At 42.4% G+C, this 17,795-nt stretch overlaps 1 protein-coding gene across 3 annotated transcripts in view; it reads right to left on the bottom strand.

Annotated features, from left to right (window-relative positions):
- The window catches only part of LOC140495700 (uncharacterized), a 47,208-nt gene extending 34,605 nt beyond the window's left edge, over positions 1-12,603 (bottom strand). For 2 of the 3 annotated variants that reach the window (XM_072594696.1, XM_072594698.1), the window contains exons 1-3: positions 12,491-12,603; positions 11,424-11,616; positions 1,988-2,114 (exon numbers count right to left, since the gene is read on the bottom strand). In XM_072594696.1, coding sequence (XP_072450797.1) covers positions 1,988-2,090 — 103 coding nt within the window. In that variant the 5' untranslated portion in view covers positions 2,091-2,114; positions 11,424-11,616; positions 12,491-12,603. The remainder of the gene's footprint in view (positions 1-1,987; positions 2,115-11,423; positions 11,617-12,490) is intronic. The other variant, XM_072594697.1, reaches the window with a different exon arrangement.
- Positions 12,604-17,795: the final 5,192 nt, after the last annotated feature.

Below are 17,795 nucleotides of genomic sequence, written 5' to 3'. Positions count from 1 at the left end.
GATGAGGAACACGAATAGAGTCAAAAAGGATGGCACCGGAAAAGCACAGCAGGTCAGGCAGGAGAGTCAACATTTCAGGCACAAGCACTTCATCAGGAATTTTGATGGGTAGGGATGGGGGTCAAGGAGGCTGAGAGATAAATGGGAGGCGTGGGGGCTGAGGAGAAGGTAGCCAGGAAGGTGATTGGTAGATGAAGGGGGGGTGAGGGGGGCATGGATAGCAATAGGTCAGAGTAGAGGGTGGAGCAGATAGGTGGGAAGGAAGATGATGGACAGGTGGGACTATTCAAGAGGGTGGTGCCGAGTTAGAGGGTCAGATCTGGGATAAGGTGAGGGTAGGGGAGATGAGAAAATTGGTGAAATCAACATTTATTGTGTGTGGTTGGAGGATCCCAAGGCAGAAGATGGATAAGGTGAATAGCCAAGGTCCTTTCCCCAGGGTAGGGAAGCACAATACTCGAGGGCATAGGTTTAAGGTGAGCGGAGAAAGACTTAAAGGGGATCTGAGGGGCAACTTTTTCATGTGAGGTAGGTGTGTGTATGGAATGAACTGCAAGAGAAAGTGGTGGAGGCAGGTATGATAACAATATTTAAAAGGCATCTGGATGAGTATATGAATAGGAGGGCTTCAGAGGGATATAGACCAAATACTAGCAAATGAGACTAGAATAATTTAGGATATCTGGTCAGTATGGATGAGTTGGACTGAAGAGTCTGTTTCTATGCTGTATAACTCTATGACTCCATTAGCATTCCAGCTGAAAAAGGTCTCTTGAGTCACCAGAGGCACAGGTTAAAACAGGAAATTCAGTGTTTTCAATCTTAACAAATTATAAAAGACACTTTAGAAAGTGTACAATACAGAACCTTCATTAGGTAGAATAAAGAATATTTAATGAATAGTGAGAAAAAGACAGTGGTTTGAATCATCTAGGAATAGTATACACATGTACTGATAGCACCTAGTTCTACCTCATCTTGAGCCTACGCCTTTTAGTTTCGGACTCCCCCACCCTGGAGACAAGACCTTGTCTATTTACCTGACCCTTGCCCCTTTTGATTTGATGAACCTAAGATCACCCTCAGCTTCTGACGCTCCGGGGAAAATAGCCCCAGTCTAATTAACTTGTCCCTATAGCTCAAACCCTCCAACCTTGGCAACACCCTTTAAATCTTTTCTGAAACCTTTCAAACCAACATCCTTCCTATAGCAGAATTGTCTTAAATGGAAATCAGGAAGTTGTTTTCTGAACTTCATTACAACAGCATCGTGCCGAGAAGCTCAACATGAAAACTCAAGAATGGAACAAAATGATGATACTTCTCTACAACATGTTCATTAAACACCAAAAAAGCAGAGCCCTTGTGCATTCAAGCGTTAATGAATTTTCTCCAGCGTGATTTTGCCAAAGAACCTCTCCGGCAGTGGAAATAAATTCTACTCACATGGATTGAAATTGTTCAGATCTTAATTATTGTTGGAGAATTTAATAAGATTTAAACCTAAATAAAAAACACTTCGTACATTTTCCTTCTTTCAATCTCTTATCGCACTCACCTAAACAAACTTTCTTTCCCTCATTTTATTTTACCTTCGATATATGATTTTTCCATTGAATTAAATCATCAAAGTCACATTTCCTGAACTCTGCATAACTCTGTCAAGATTTCTTCAACGTTTTGGTTAAAGAGACACACCAGATCTCTCAGTGCAGTTCTGTTTTGATTCCTGATAATTTGAGGTTCCAGTGCAAAAGCCCAAGTGTAAAAATAATGAAAGGCTAGTAGCATTGTTAATTTTGGGCTGACAGCAAAATTCAAGTCAATATCAACTATTGAAGGTGTATCTCTTTAAAAAAGTGACTTTGTTTCTATAATTGTGAAAAGGTTGCACAACAGGATGGGTCTGATTTAAACTCATTCAGCTATTGCATGTTTGCTTTAGTTCAATAATGATAGTATTACTGTAACTAATAAAAGAACTTACCGTGCAAAAGAAGATGCAAGAACATTACAGTCCATACTGCAGACTTAGCCATGCTTGCATCCACCCATGTAGCCAAAAGTGTCTCATTGACATTTTGAAGCATTTCTGCCGGACAGCATAATGTATCCTGCAACATTAATACAACAAATTATTGCAGGGTTCTTTCCTCAGAGCCTTGCAACAGCTTGCATTTAGATACGCAACATCTTTAATGCAAGAAACATTTCATAGTAGTGTTATCAAACAAAATATGACACTGTGTTGCATAAGGTATTATTAAAGCAGATGACAAAACAGTTGGTCAGAGTTTTTTTTAAGGAGCATATTAAAGGAGGAGAGGGGCAGAGAAAAGGAAAGTTTGGAGCTTACAGCATAGGCATGAGACCAATGACCAAGCAAACAAATTTGGCAATGTGGCAATGGCCAAGTTTGGCACAGCACAGTATAATTCAGAGAGTTAAACAGGAATTGCAGTTCTGCACTTCAGCAGTTCTGGAAACATCTACAGAGAGAAAACAGGGTAACCTTTCATGTCTGATAAGACTCTTCTTCATTCTGAAGAAATCATATCAAACTCGAAAGTTAACCCTGTTTCTGTCTCCATAGATGTTGCCAGACCTGCTGAGTTTCTCTAGGACTTTATTTCAGATTTACAGTATCTGCAGTATTTTTGGTTTTATAATTCATAGAGTTGTAAGGCTGGAGGACATCAGAGAGATAGGGAGGTATTGAATGATCTGAAAACAAGGATCAGCATTGTAAAATTAAAATGCTACCATACTATAAGTCAATGTTGATTACAGAGGAAGGATAGGTGATTGGCACTTGATGTGAGTTAGCATATAGGCAGTAAATACTAAATTTACCTCACAATCACATTGGATGAAAGACAGGAGTCCATTCATGATAGGACTGGAATAGTCAAGTCTAAAGACAATGAAATCATGCAAGAAACAAGTTTTATGAGACTGTCAGAATCAGTTAGTTGGTGGAGATGCCTACATATTTGCAGGAGAGGCTATACATTCCGTTTCTGCTGGCAGGAAATCCCATCCTATTAAGTCAGCAGCAGAAATGGAGTGAGGTGGGGAACATGCACATTTGCTAAAGAAGCTCAATAACAGGCTCCTTAAATGTCATTTTCCCCAAGATTTGGTATCGGCTCAGGAATTCTTCCAAGCTGACACACATCTCCCATACCTTCTCCGGAAAGCACTGCTGGGACTCCCTCTTTCAAAGGAATTTAGTGTGTAGGAGCTGGCATCAGGTAGGAGGTGCCTGGTGAGGGAGCCCACCCATTCAGCACAACTCACTCCGCTCCCCAGCCATCCTCCCTTCCCTTTTTCTGGCAACTCCCAATCTTTCCCACTCGACTCCCTCCAGGAAAGGATCTCAGAATGATCTGTGGGGAAAGCCTCACTGTAATAATGGCAGCACCCCATTTCTGGTGGTGCAGTTAATACTGGAAAGGTGCAGGACTCTGATGCACCAGGAGCTCTTGGTGTGCAGGATCTCTGATGCTGTAGTCCTAAATCCTGAGGAACATCCAATGATGACCACTTTACTGCCATGAGAGGCACTTAATTCATTCAGAGAATCCCACCAGAATGGTGTGGGTCTCCAGCTTGTTCTCCAACCAGTGGGTGGAATTGGTTTTGGAGGGATAATGAACTTTTATCCAATTTTAAACATCAGAAATATTCAGAACTTGAAGATTGCTGAAAAGTGACTCACTTTGTCACAGTTTTTCACCTTGAAAATTCACAAGAAACACAACATAAAGGGAAGAGAGCATTATCCTATCTGACAGGAGAGTGCTCAGCGATTGACAAGAGTCAACCTACCAGGTTTAAAATTTAAACAAAGCTTCGCACTTAACTATCCATCATCAGACCAGTGAATTCCCTACAACTTTCCCACCAATCAAAATCTACTTGATATCCAATCACCACTCTGCTCTTGTACAACATGAATGTGATTTTCTCTTTATGCTGGTATTTCTTGTGAACTGTCTTGATGAGTGCAAAATGTAAGGCTTAAACATGTTGTGGGTTTTTCTCAGGAATATTGAAAAACCATGTTGGGACTACCATAAACAGTAGATTGATCCTGTGATGTGTGAAGTGGAACTTTGATTTGTTTGTGGCAAAATGTTTGCAATCTGCTTTGAAAGATATTTTGTTTGCTGACATGATCACGGCTAAAGTGTCATTATCAGTGAAAATTTTCTGGGGAGATGACCCAGAAAATTTGCATTCGACAAGTCAATGCTCATAACATCCTGAGATTAAAATAGATAAACTAGTGGTCAGCTGCAGCTGACTTCAAAATATTTATCTCCTGGTTACTATTGGTGCAAGCCACAATTTTGTGCATCTGAGTGACTGTTGGCCCTCATTGTTTTTGTATCTAATACTAAAAGATCAAACTTCTTTGACAGGGTCAAATAAGCAACATAAAGTGGGTGCATTAAGTTGCTGACAGTGGCAAATGATTGTTTAGGGTTTCCTTTTGCTTTCTCTGTATTCGCTATCTTAACCAGGGTATTATCTCGGGCATTAAGATCTTGTAAAATGTGTACTTTATTATGACTGATGCAAAATAAATTACTTTTTTGTTTAAAATGTAAAATTTCAAAAAATGCCAGAATTCCACAAAGAACAGCAAGCGTTAACAAATTAAATTTCCACTTCACACATCACAGGATCAACCCACTGTTTGTGGTAATCCCAACATGGTTTTTCAATATCCCTGAGAAAAACCCACAACATTTTAAAGCTTTATGTTTTGCACTTACAATGACAGTTCACAAGAAAACCAGCATAAAGAGAAAATCACATTCATGTTGTACAAGAGCAGAGTGCTGATTGGATATCAAGTAGACTTTGATTGATGGGAATGTTGTAGGGAATTCACTGGTCTGATGATGGATAGTTAAGTGCGAAGCTTTATTTAAATTTTAAACCTGGTAGGTTGAATCGCTGAGCACTCCCCTGTAACATCGGATAATGTTCTCTTCCCTTTATATTTCATAGTTTATTCCCCTTCCTAAGACAAATTTCATAATTTCAGCATTATCATCGCCTTTCAGTCACTTCCAAATCAAACACTGCTACACACTGTGCTGCTATTTTTTTTGTTCTTGCCCTGAAATAAATGGAATAAAATGTTGGATAAATTAGCTATGTAGATTTTGAAACATAAACATTTGTTTATGGGTTCTCAAAAACTCATGTCTTACTGCCTAGCTGTTTCAATGTCAGATTTTGCAGTTGTGTTTTATTAAGTTGTTGGTCAACAATCAGTAGAATCTTTATTATTTGGCAATTTTGTAACTGTCCCTACATTTTTGTTTCTGTTGTTGTGTGTCATGGTTCTTTACTCCTCTGTGGGCATCAGAAACTCTTGTTTTCATTAAATAAGCCAATAATTGTCTAAGTATAATGTGTAAAAGACAGGAAACGTCAGGGCTGATGACACTACAGTCCCTGGTGGGTCCTTGTTAATCTCTCCCTCCCTACAGATCTTCCTTTTCCACTTTGTTTTACCTAGCCATTTTGCTCTCCCTAATTCTCTGTTATTTTTCCCATTCAATCACACAGTTGGTTTAGGTCAACTTTTTGGGATGTCAGGTGCTGTCCAGTCAGTTTAGCTGCAAGTTGTCTGCCACTGTCAAAAGTATTAAAAATAATTCCCAATCCCTTTCAATTCTGCTCTCAAAATGCTAATTCTGTTTCTCTCATGACAGATGTTACCAGACCCCCTTACCATCAGGTAACAGGTATCTACAAAGACATTTGACACAAGTTAAAGTAAATGGATAAATAAGCTGAAGCTATTTATTAATTAGATAAAAGAAACTTATATTCATGGGTGAGGGCTTCTCTGGCTAGGCCATTGTTTAATGCCCATCCCTAATTGCCCAGAGGGCAGTTAAGAGTCAACTACATTGCTGTGGGTCTGGAGTAACACGTAGGTCCAACCATGTAAGGATGGCAGTTTCCTTCCCTAAAGGACATTAGTGAACCAGATGGATTTTCCAACAATCAAACTGGAACATTTATTTCAAATGCATGCATGTAACACAACTGAATAAATGCCATAATGTCTAATCAAGGAATGTCATTACTGGCAATCATTCTGTGTTCAAAACTCCCAGTTGACTTTGTTTTGAGATAGAAAAAATTCAGTTCAAACTTATTGTATTGACAAGCCTGATTTTATAAATTCAGAAATTTGGCACTGGCTAAGCAAAATACCATACAATTAAAATCTATCAACTATACAGTCCATAAAACAGCATAAAATTCAACAATAGAACTTACAGTGACTGAGTCATGCAAAACTTGAACATCCCTTGCCCCCACCCTCTGAAAGAATGCAGATTTTGTTGATACTTTTTAAATTGCACTCAACAGGACAATTTGCAAGAATACCAATAAAGAAGAAAACCAGCATTTATTTGACATGTGAGAAAAGTGCTGATTGGCTTGCAAGTGGACTTGGGTAATAATGCTTGACAATTCCTCTCCCTCCGCCGTTTCTGCTCCCAGGAGGACAAGTTCCACCACAAAACACACTAGATGGCCTCCTTCTTTAAAGACCATAATTTCCCTTCCCATGTGGTTGAAGATGCCCTCCAAAGCATCTCATCCATGTCCCGCACCTCCACCCTCAAACCCCACCCCTCCAACTGCAACAAGGACTGAACCCCCCGGTACTCACCTTCCATCCTACCAACCTCCGCATAAAATGCATCATCCACTGACATTTCCGCCACCTACAAACGGACCCCACCACCAGGGATATATTTCCCTCTCCACACCTATCCACTTTCCGCAAAGACTGTTCCCTCCGTGTCTACCTAGCCAGGTCCACACACCCCAACAAACCACCCTCCCCTGCCACCGCAAGAATTGCAAAACCTTCGCCCATACCTACCCCCCACCTCCATCCAAGCCCCAAAGGAGCCTTCCACATCCATCAAAGTTTCACCTACACAGCCACCAATGTCATTTATTGTATCTGTTGCTCCCGATGCAGTCTCCTTTGCACTGGGGAGACTGGACGCCTTCTCCCAGAGCGCTTTAGGGAACATCTCTGGGACACCCGCACCAATCAACCCACCACCCTGTGGCCCAACATTTCAACTCCCCCTCCCACTCTGCCCAGGACATGCAGGTCCTGGGCCTCTTCCACTGCCACTCCCTCACCACCTGATGCCTGGAGGAAGAACACCTCATCTTCTGCCTCGGAACACTTCAACCCCAGGACATCAATGTGGACTTCACCAGTTTCCTCATTTCCCCTCCCCCCACCTTACCCCAGTTCCAACCTGCCAGCTCAGCACCATCCTCATGACCTGTCCCACCTGCCAATCTTCCTTCCCACCCATCCACTTCACCCTCTTCTCCAACCTATCACCTTCATCCCCACCTCCATCCACCTATTTTACTCTTTGCCACCTTCTCCCCAGCCCCATTCCCCTCCCAGTTATCTCTCCACTCTGAAGGCTCCCTGCCTTATTCCTGATGAAGGGCTTTTGCCTTTCCCTGCCACTCGGATGCTGCCTGATCTGCTGTGCTTTTCCAGCACCACTCCAATCTTGCCTCTAATAATGTTTGACAGGTAACAGTCGGGATTTGTTTACATTTTAAACCAGGCAGGTTGATTCTGTTTGGAGAGGGTGTTATCCTGAAAAATGAACCAGTGAATTCCTATCAAATATATTGTTGATTTGAAACAAGCACAGTGCATGCACATGTTCTTTCTGTCTGCAAAGAACAGGGCACAGTAGTACATGTGGTTTGCAGTATAACTAATTGCACCATACAGTGAACAACCTGGAAATCCTGAATTGGATGCTAGTGTATTTTTTTAAATACCCAGGATTATCCAGCAAGTATTGTCCAATTACAGAATCATATCTGATGTTGGACCTGTGTTGTGAGCTTTGCCAGTAACTTGCTGTTGTGAACTAATAAATTGATATGCTGCTTGATTGATCCACCAGTCTTTGGGACATATAGCTCAAATACCAAGCATACTTCAGCAATATAACATTACTCATTGGTGGAATAGGCATCATGTGCTTTTGGCAAAAGTGAGGACTGCAGATGCTGGAAACCATAGTTTAGATCAGAGTGGTGCTGGAAAAGCACAGCAGGTCAGGCAGCATCTGAAGAGCAGGAAAATCGACATTTCGGGCAAAAGCCCTTCACCAGGAATGGAGGCAGGAAGCCTCCAGGGTGGAGAGATAAATGGGGGGTGAAGGGGGGGGGTGGGGCTGGGGAAAAGGTAGCAAAGAGTACAATAGGTGAATGGGGGTGGGGATGGAGGTGATAGGTCAGAGAGGAGGGTGGGGGAAGGTAGCAAAGAGTACATAATGTCTTTTTGGCTTGATGGTAAACATCTCTATGACTCTATGACTCTATGACCACTTGTGCTGCTACTGAACAGTAACAGTATGAAACAGATAGCTTCACCAGTTGCTCAAACATTCCAGGATAATCTGAAGCAGGTTGGGCACTTTTTAGAATCAAGAGTGACCACCTTAGTGCATTTCATGAGTGTGAGAGATTTACAGTGTGAGATGATCTGACCAAGATAGCCATTATCTAATAGGGTGGTTTTGCAGTGCCTTGTTTCAACATCAAACTTCTGTGGTGAACAAATAGTTTGGGCTTTCTTTCTGAGGTTACCAGTAAGCAATGTTCCCCCTACATTGTATGGTGCTCATACGTGCAGCTTCTCTGAGGGTCCTAGCATAATTTTGGTGCGCCAGTGCACAGACCCCAATGTGTAGATATTTCTAATCAACCTGTTCAGGGATGTTATATATCTCTGGAGCAGATGGGACTTGAACCCAGGCTTCCTGGTCCTAACATATGCACTGACCATTGAATGAATGAACAAACAGAGTCATATGAATGATTTTATTGTTACTTGTGGTTTTCTCCTTTATTGGTATTCTTGCGAATTGTCCTAATAAGTGCAAAATGAAAAGTTCTGATAAAAGAACTTACAGTTAAATGATATTTTCCTCAGGATGTGGCAGCAGGAAAATAAGATAAAGCTGCTTATTCAATGGACCAAAGGGTTTTTCCTGTGTTGTAGACCTCTATGAATATAGACTAGATACTCTGTTTCCATGGTGTTAGTTAAGTGATAAGTGCCAGGCAGTTCTTGTTCAAAAAGACTCAACTTTTATGACTACCTGAGAGATCATTCCTGCTTGGTTTAATGTTGAAAGTTGATAACTCTAATCACTGTAACATGCCCTCATACTGCACTAGAGTGTTACCTAGATCATGTGCTCACATTTTAGGTATGTGCATTTGAATTTACAACATTCTAACTCAAAGAAGAGAGTGCTAGCAGTTAGTCAGGTTTGACAACTTTAAAATAGCAATCAAAGCTATTGTTCCTCTTTGACTTAGTCAATTGTTGATTTCCGACTTCAACTTAACTCCACATCAGTGCTATAATTTCTAATTAGTAAGGCAAGTTGGCCTATCTATAAAAATGTCTGAACAAATTGGTGGAGGCCAGAGGAGGCATATTTTTATTACTTAATTCCTCCCTCTCTGTCACAATAGCAACGTTACCCTCCAGTAACGTTTAAATGTAAAACTAATCCATTAAAACAGCTATTAAACAAGTTGGCTGTAATGAAAGTACACAAGCATCATGTCTGCTTTGAGTCCACACAAAAGTACATTTCATCTGCTTAAATTAGTGGTGTTAGCATTTTAATAGCGATAGCCTGGATATTTTGAAGTGTTCTGATTTCTTTCAACAAAAGGAATCCTAGACCTAATTAATTCATAATAAATAGAATTAACCAGTGTGTGAAATGACAGTGTCAAATGACAGGAGTATTACCACAATAACTATTCAACGATTTGGGACAAGCTGAAATTGTGAAAGGTGCTGTATAAATGTGTGCTTGTGTCAATATAAGACTAATAACATAGGATGGAACAACAGTCATGCAGCCGAGCCCATTCATTCCATACGCATTTTTGTACTTTGGAAAATCTCTGTCAAAGACTGAAATAGCTCATAAAGTATGAGACATTGTTGTATTAATACTGCATTCTTTCTTCTATCCTGCTTAAACACTACTCTGACTCACTAATGCGGTCCCTGAATACCACCTGGAAATGCAGCTACAAAGGGGTACAGACTGTCTCTCCTGGGTCTATAACTTGTTCTCGCTGACTAGGGTCAAGAAAATAATAGGTCCTTGTATGCCTGCCATTAATCATATGAAATAGCACCCAATGAGAAGTGATTATCAAATTCTACTACCTTGACCCCTTGATTCAGAGATTGATGCATGCAGAAGGAAAGCAGCTCCTACCTTTGGCCAACTCATGAAGTGCACATAGAATAAAAAGAATGCCAAGCTCGCCTGTATGAGCAAGCCAATGCTTTATAAGGTTCACAACAGCTCTCTGTGAGGCTCTGAAGCATGGGTGAATTTAAGCTACCAGGAAAACAGGATCAACCATTTCCTCTGAGTGCCATGGACCCAGGTTCAATTCCAGCCTCAGGTGACTGTCTATGTGGATTTTGCACATTCTTCACAATCCAAAGATGTGCAGGTTAGGTGAATTTGCCATGCTAAATTGCCCATAGTGTTCAGGGGTGTGTAAGTTAGGTGCATTAGTCAGGGGTATACGTAGAGGAATGGGTTTGGATGGGATACTCTTGAGGGTCAATGTTGGGCTGAGGGGCCTGTTTCCACACTAGGGATTCTAACAATTATGGTGTATTCTGGCAAGACAAAGTGCCCTTGAGGGCAGAGCGTCCATGTGTGTTGGCACAAATGCATCAGAGGATGTTTTGATGCACAGAAACAGCTCAGTTGCAAATACGAGGACTTGGGTATGAAGACGTAGCCAGAGTCAGATGACCATGTGGCACACCCAAAGCTCCACTTTAAGGACACTTGTCAGTGAGACTTGTGGGCCCTAAACGTTGATTATTGCAATGTGGGAGTGGTTAGCTGTCAAAAGAAGCAAACAGCAAGCCCACCTGTGGGCTCGAGTGTTCCACCAAGGTGACCAGTGACAACAGATGTCAAAGCCAAAAAACAACAACCCTCAACAACAGATTGATGGACAGTTTTTGTGGTAGTGCCTACTTCTCGAGCATTGGCATTGGGAGCCAGCAGCAAAGGCTCACCATATGAGAACCCCCCACCCCCCACTAAAAGGGCTTGTCTATCATCTGACATGACTGGATAGATACCAATGTCACTGAATAGTACCACGCTTTCAAAACAACTTTGATGGTCGTTCGGGAGCATAGTGTTCTGCTACACCTAGTTACATCTAACTTTTTCTAAAGTGACTATTCTAACTCTAAACCGATTCCAGTGTCACGCTGAACGAAAAAAAAACACCTGAAAAGATTAATGGAGTGTTACCTACGGTAGCGAACTTCACTGTACAATCCAAACATTCCAAAAGTTAGAATCTGCTGCTCTCGGTTCACCGGAAGCAAGGGCTCAAGGAGCTGCGACGGCCAGATCTTTGAAGCAATTCTGAAGTAAGAGAATATGCTGGCGTTTCCATGTGGGGATGGAAGAAGCTCGAAACACAATCTCTGCCGATGGATTACTGCAAACAAGACATGGCAGACATGTAGAGAAAAGTTAACGCCATGACAACAGCTTATCCCTGATAAAGTTCTTTTTACCAAATGAAAAGTCCTGAGTTGTCCGATAACTTGAGCTAAGCAAAACAGATCGCAATAAAGTGGAAATTTCGTGCTAAGGAATGAATTATTTTACTCAAATAAGCAACTTTGATTTTCGACAATAAAATTTAGCTTAAATAAGGAGGTCTGTCCAAACAGAACAAAAACAGTTTTTGTCTCAAATGTTGTATATTTTGCAAAGTGTTGAACAATGTGGATTCCGAAATAAATTTTGATGGCAGAGTCACGCGGAATTGTGTTATCGCGTTGCAAAGGTTGGAAAAGGGATAGTTAATAAAAGGAAGAAGAAGAACGTGTTTTTAAAATCCCTTTTTCATTTCGTCTTCGCAAAATTAATTGTATTAAATTCTTCTAACACGGCTCACTAGTTGCCTTGTTTATTGTTTTTTTTCACGGCTGGTCTTCGTCATACCAGGTAAAAACAATGACTGCAGATTCTGGATTAGTGGTGCTGGAAGAGCACAGCAGTTCAGGCAGCATCCGAGGAGCAGGAAAATCGACGTTTCGGGCAAAAGCCCTTCGTCAAACCAGCTCAGTTACAGATAGAAAGTTGAAGACAGTGAGGTCTGCAGATGCTGGAGATCAGAATCGACAGTGTGTTGCTGGAAAAGCACAGCAGGTCCAGCAGCATCTGAAGAGCAAGAGAACCGACATTTCTGGCCGCAGCCCTTCATCGGGAATGAGAGGACAGACAGTGTCAGTTTTCCCAATGCGCAGATTGAGATACCTCTCCAAGAACGTGAGAGTGTGCCTCCTCCCTACTTGTCCACTTACCTTCAAAGTCGACTTGTCCATTACCGGCCGGTCACCTTCTTCCCCCAGTCGATGTCTTCGCCAGCCTCCTCCTTGAAGTTTCAGTGCCTTGGTGTCATCCTTGTCCATTTCCGAGAAGCCGACTCCGCCTTAGTGTGTGTTGCTAATCTCTATGGCTGCCCCGGATACCAATCAGAAGCTTCGACTCAATTCCAAAATACCTGGAGGCGGCACCTTAGTTTTGCAGCTGTAGAGAACATCCACTTATAGCTGTAAGTATCAGTGGTTTGTGGCGGGGCAGATTTTATAACTAAAATCTATCTTTCCATTAACGCATTATCTCCTACCATCACTTAGCTTAAACCCACTTGATAGACCGTTCTACATATGGAGAGGCTAGCTACACGAAAGACGTGAAGCAAAGAGAAACGTGTCTTGGTCAGAATATTCCCACTTCTGAAGATTGTTGTTATTTCTGTCTCTCAAAGGGAAAAAAAATGCAAATTTTACTTCTGCATGGCTACGTACCCGAGCCAAATTCAATGTTGTATTGATGTTCGTGCAATATCAAAGGATGACGTGATCTGTTTTTCTACTCAACCTGTTCAGAGATGTTACTCCACACCCTGGAGAGGATGGGACTTGGATCCTTGCCTCCCATTCCACGGATAGGGACATTATCGCTGCGCCACAAGGATAGCATCTTAAACTGTAGCCTGTAACTGATCTGCCAGCTCAGGTGAGACTCAAAAAGAGGTGCTTTCTAAATGATGGTAGTCATGATGTGAAGAAGGGCTTATGCCCGAAATGTCAATTCTCCTGCTCCTTGGATGCTGCCTGACCTGCTGCGCTTTTCCAGCAACACATTTTTAAGCTCTGATCTCCAGCATCTGCAGTCCTCACTTTCTCCATGATGTGGAGGTGTCAGGGTTGGACTGGGATGGACAAAGTTAAAAATCACACAACGCCAGGATGGACTGTGGACCTGGTGTTGTGTGATTTTTAATTTTATCTGAAGGAGATTGAATTTATTGTCACGTGTACCGAGGCACAGTGAAAGCTTTGCCTTGTGAGCAATACAGGCAGATCACAGAGTTAAGCAGCATAGATCGTAAATAATAGGTAAATAGCAGCAAAAAACAAAAACACAGGTACAGATGAATGTTAAGAGTTTGTGAGTCCATTCACTATTCTAACAACAGTAGGGTAGAAACTGTTTTGAAACCAGCTGGTGCGTGTGTTCAGGCTTCTGTACCTTCTCCCCGATGGTAGAGGTTGTAGAAAAACGTTGCCAGGGTGGGATGGATCTTTGAGAATGTTGGCGGCCTTTCCTTGACAGTGGGCCTGGTAAATGGATTTTATAGGTGGGGAGGTTGACCTTTGTAATTGTCCGGGCCGAGTTTACCACTCAAGATCACATGGGACCTAAATATTTTTCTGTCATGATATTACCCAGCACCCTATCTTGTAAATTGTGCCTTGTGTTGACACAGCATCAAAGCAAAGAGGGAGTGAATGTTGTAGTTAGTCGATGTGTTGGCAATGAAGTGAGCTGCTTTGACTTGGGTGGTCTCAAGCTTCAAAACTGTTTTTTTGGTGTTACACTCATCCAGGAAAGTGGGGATTATTTCATCAAAAGCCTAACTTGTACCTGGCAAACGGATATTGGCCTCAGGGAGAAAGTAGGTGAGTTACTTAGTGCAGAATTCCTAACCTCTTACTTGCTTTAGTAACCACAATATTTACAAAGTTGGCTGGTAACATCCAAGATATTGATAATGGGGCATTCAGGGATGGGAATACTATTGAATGCCAAGCAGTATGTTGATTTTAGTGGTTTCATAATTAAATTATCTAATATAGTCATTTGATGGCGTGTAGCAATTTTATGATAGTTTAGGGTATAGGTTTGCTCACTGAGCTGTAGGTTTGATATCCAGATGTTTTATTACCTGGCTAGGTAACATCATCAGTGGCGACCTCCAAGTGAAGCGAAGCTGTTGTCTCCTGCTTTCTATTTATATGTTTGTCCTGGATGGGGTTCCTGGGGTTTGTGGTGATGTCATTTCCTGTTCATTTTTTGAGGGGTTGATAATTGGCATCTAGATCTATGTGTTTGTTTATGGCGTTGTGGTTGGAGTGCCAGGCCTCTAGGAATTCTCTGGCATGTCTTTGCTTAGCCTGTCCCAGGATAGATGTGTTGTCCCAGTCAAAATGGTGGGTTTTTTTCATCCATGTGTAGGGCTACGAGGGAGAGAGGGTCGTGTCTTTTTGTGGCTAGCTGGTGTTCATATATCCTGGTGACTAACTTTCTTCCTGTTTGTCCTACGTAGTGTTTCTGGCAGTCCTTGCATGTAATTTTGTAGACTTTATGATAGTTTGTGTTTGTTAAGAAGTAGCAGTTTAGATATGATACAGCACTTAATGAGATAAAGATGGTGTACAACTGTGACAATTGTATATGGTTCAGTGATACCAGAGAATTAAACAAGCTATTGGCACAGAATATGTGGTCATAGATACATGGAGTCCTACAGCACAGAGACAGGCTCTATGGCTCAAACTAGTTCATGCCGACCAAAATGTCCATCCACGCTAACTCCAGTTCTCTGCATGGAAATTGGCCCATATCCTTCTAACCTTTTCCTATCCATGTATTTGTCCAAATACCTTTTAAATGTCACTAATGTACCTGCTTCAACCACTTCCACTGGCAGCTTATTCCATATGCATACTATCCTCTGTGTAAAAAAGTTGCCCCTCAGGTTCCCTTTTATTCTTTCCCCTGTAACTTTAAACTGATGCCCCTAGTCCTCGATTCCCTAATCCTTGGAAAAAGACTGAGTGCATTAACCCTATCCATGCCTCTCATGATCTTATACACTTCTTATAAGATCCCCACTCAGTCTCTTATGGTGTAAAGAAAACAGTCCTAGCTTGTCCAACCTCTCCCTATAATTCAGGTCGTTGAATCCTGGCAACATCCTTGTAAATTTCGTCTGCACTCTTTCCAGTTTCATAACATCCTTCCTCAGCAAGGTGACAAAACTGAACACAATACTCCACGTGTGGCCTCACCACCATCTTGTACAGCTGCAACATAACTTCCCAACTTCTATACTCAATGCCCAGTGCCAGTGCACCGAAAGCCTTCATCACCGTCCTGTCTACCTATGACTCCACTTTCAGAGAACTGTGCACCTGAACTCCAAGGTCCCTCTGTTCCACTACACTCCTTAAGGCCCTACCATTCACCACGAAACTCCTACCTTGATTTGACTTTCCAAAATGCAAGACCTCACATTTATCTATATTAAATTCCATTTGCCATTTCACAGCCACTTCCCCAGCTGATCAAGGTCCTGCTACAATTTCTGATAATCTTCCTCACTGTCCATGATACTGACTATTTTAGTGTCATCAACAAACTTACTAATCATGCCTTATTCTCATCAGATAACTAACAGTAATGGGCCCAGCACCAACCCTTGAGGCACTCCACTAATCACAGACCTCCAATCCGACAGGCATCCTTCCACCATTACTCCCAGCTTCTGACTATCTTGCAAGGATGCCTGCCTTGAAGAAGTTTTCCTCCTCAAGAATCTCAGGGAGTCCCTCTCCCACTGCAACTCCCAGGTCATTTTGTCTGCCCTGAAGCTCTTCAACCATGTCCTGACTCTATGCTACTTTCTCCCCAACCCGACCCTCCTCTAGCTTATCTCTCCACCCTTCAGGCTCTCTGCCTTTATTCCTGATAAAGGGCTTTTGCCCAAAACGTAGACTTTTCTGCTCCTCGGATGCTGCCTGAACCGCTGTGCTCTTCCAGCACCACCAATCCAGATTCTGACTATCAAGCCAATTGTGTGTCCAATTTGCCAGCACCCCCTGGAGTCTATGCGATCTAACTTTCCAGAGCAGCCTACCATGTGGACCCTTATCAAAGGCCTTACTGAAATCCATTTGGATTACATCTACCACCATGCTCTTGTTAACCTTCCTGGTCATTTCATCAAAGAGCTCTAACAAATTTGTGAGGCAGGATCTTCCACGCACAAAGTCATGCTGACTGCTCCTAATCAAATCCCTATGTTTCCAAATGCATGTACATCTTATCTCTCCGAATCTTCTTATGTAACTCACCTACCACAGATGTTACACTCACTGGTCTATAGTTCCTAGGTTTTTCTTTGCAGCCCTTCTTGAATAGTGGCACAAAATTCACTACCCCCCCCCCCCCCCCACCCCCCACAGTCTTCTGGGACCCCACCTGTGGCTAACAATGATGCAAAAATCAGCCACAAAGCCTCATTGGACAATTCTTCAGTCATTTCATCTCTGATTACTGCTGTGATACTCACCTTAATCAAAAATACAACTCCCCCTCCCCTCTAGTAAGTAGTAAGGCTTTGGCTGAAGATGCTACAGAGAGCAGCGGCTCAGCAAGAAGTACAGGTAAGCTCAGGTAAAGTACTTTTACCTTTCCTCTTTACTCTTACAGCAGTTAAGATGGCAGTCAGGGCAGTTTCATGTTCCTCCTGCAGGATGTGGGAACTCAGGACACATCTGTTGTCCCTAGTGGCTATATCTGTGGGAAGGGCACCCAACTGCAGCTCCTGGGAGACCGTGTTAGGGAGCTGGAGCTGGATGCGTTCAGGATCATGCAAGATGCTGAGCACTTCACACATAAGAGATTTAGTGAGGTGGTCACACCTAAGGTGCAGGCAGAGATTGGAGGAATGCCCTGTGGCCATTCCCTCGAAAACAAGTATACCATTTTGGATACTGTTTGGGGAGGGGGTGTGAGGGAGGTGACCATTCAGGGGAAACCACTAGTAGCCAGGTCATGATATTACGACTGGGTCTGGGGCACATCGGGAAAGGGTAAAGTTAAACAAGACCTTAGTGATAGGAAACACGATAGTTCGGGGGACAGACAGGAGATTCTGTGGCCACAAACAGGAATCCAGGATGGTGTATTCCCTCTCAGGTGCCAGGGTCCAAGATATCTCAGAGTGGCTGCAGAACATTCTCAGTGGGAGGATGAGCAGCCAGAAGTCATTGTGCAAGTTGGCACGAATGACATAGGTAGAAATAGGGACGAGTTCCTGCGGAGTGATTATAGAGAACTAAGAAAAAAGTTAAAAACTAGGATCTGGTCGATGGTAATCTCCAGATTACTTCCAGTGCTATGTGCTAGTGCAGGTAAGAACAGAAGGATATGGCAGACAAACGTGTGGCTAAAATAAATGGTGCAGGGGGCAGGAATTCAGATCTTTAGATCATTGGGATGTTTTCTGGGCAGAGGTGACTTCTTCAAGAAGGA

This window comes from Chiloscyllium punctatum, chromosome 25 (genome assembly GCF_047496795.1).
Source record: "Chiloscyllium punctatum isolate Juve2018m chromosome 25, sChiPun1.3, whole genome shotgun sequence".
Lineage (NCBI taxonomy): Eukaryota > Metazoa > Chordata > Chondrichthyes > Orectolobiformes > Hemiscylliidae > Chiloscyllium > Chiloscyllium punctatum.
Note: the sequence above shows the minus strand (reverse complement) of the source record. Positions and strands in the feature narration are given on the sequence as shown.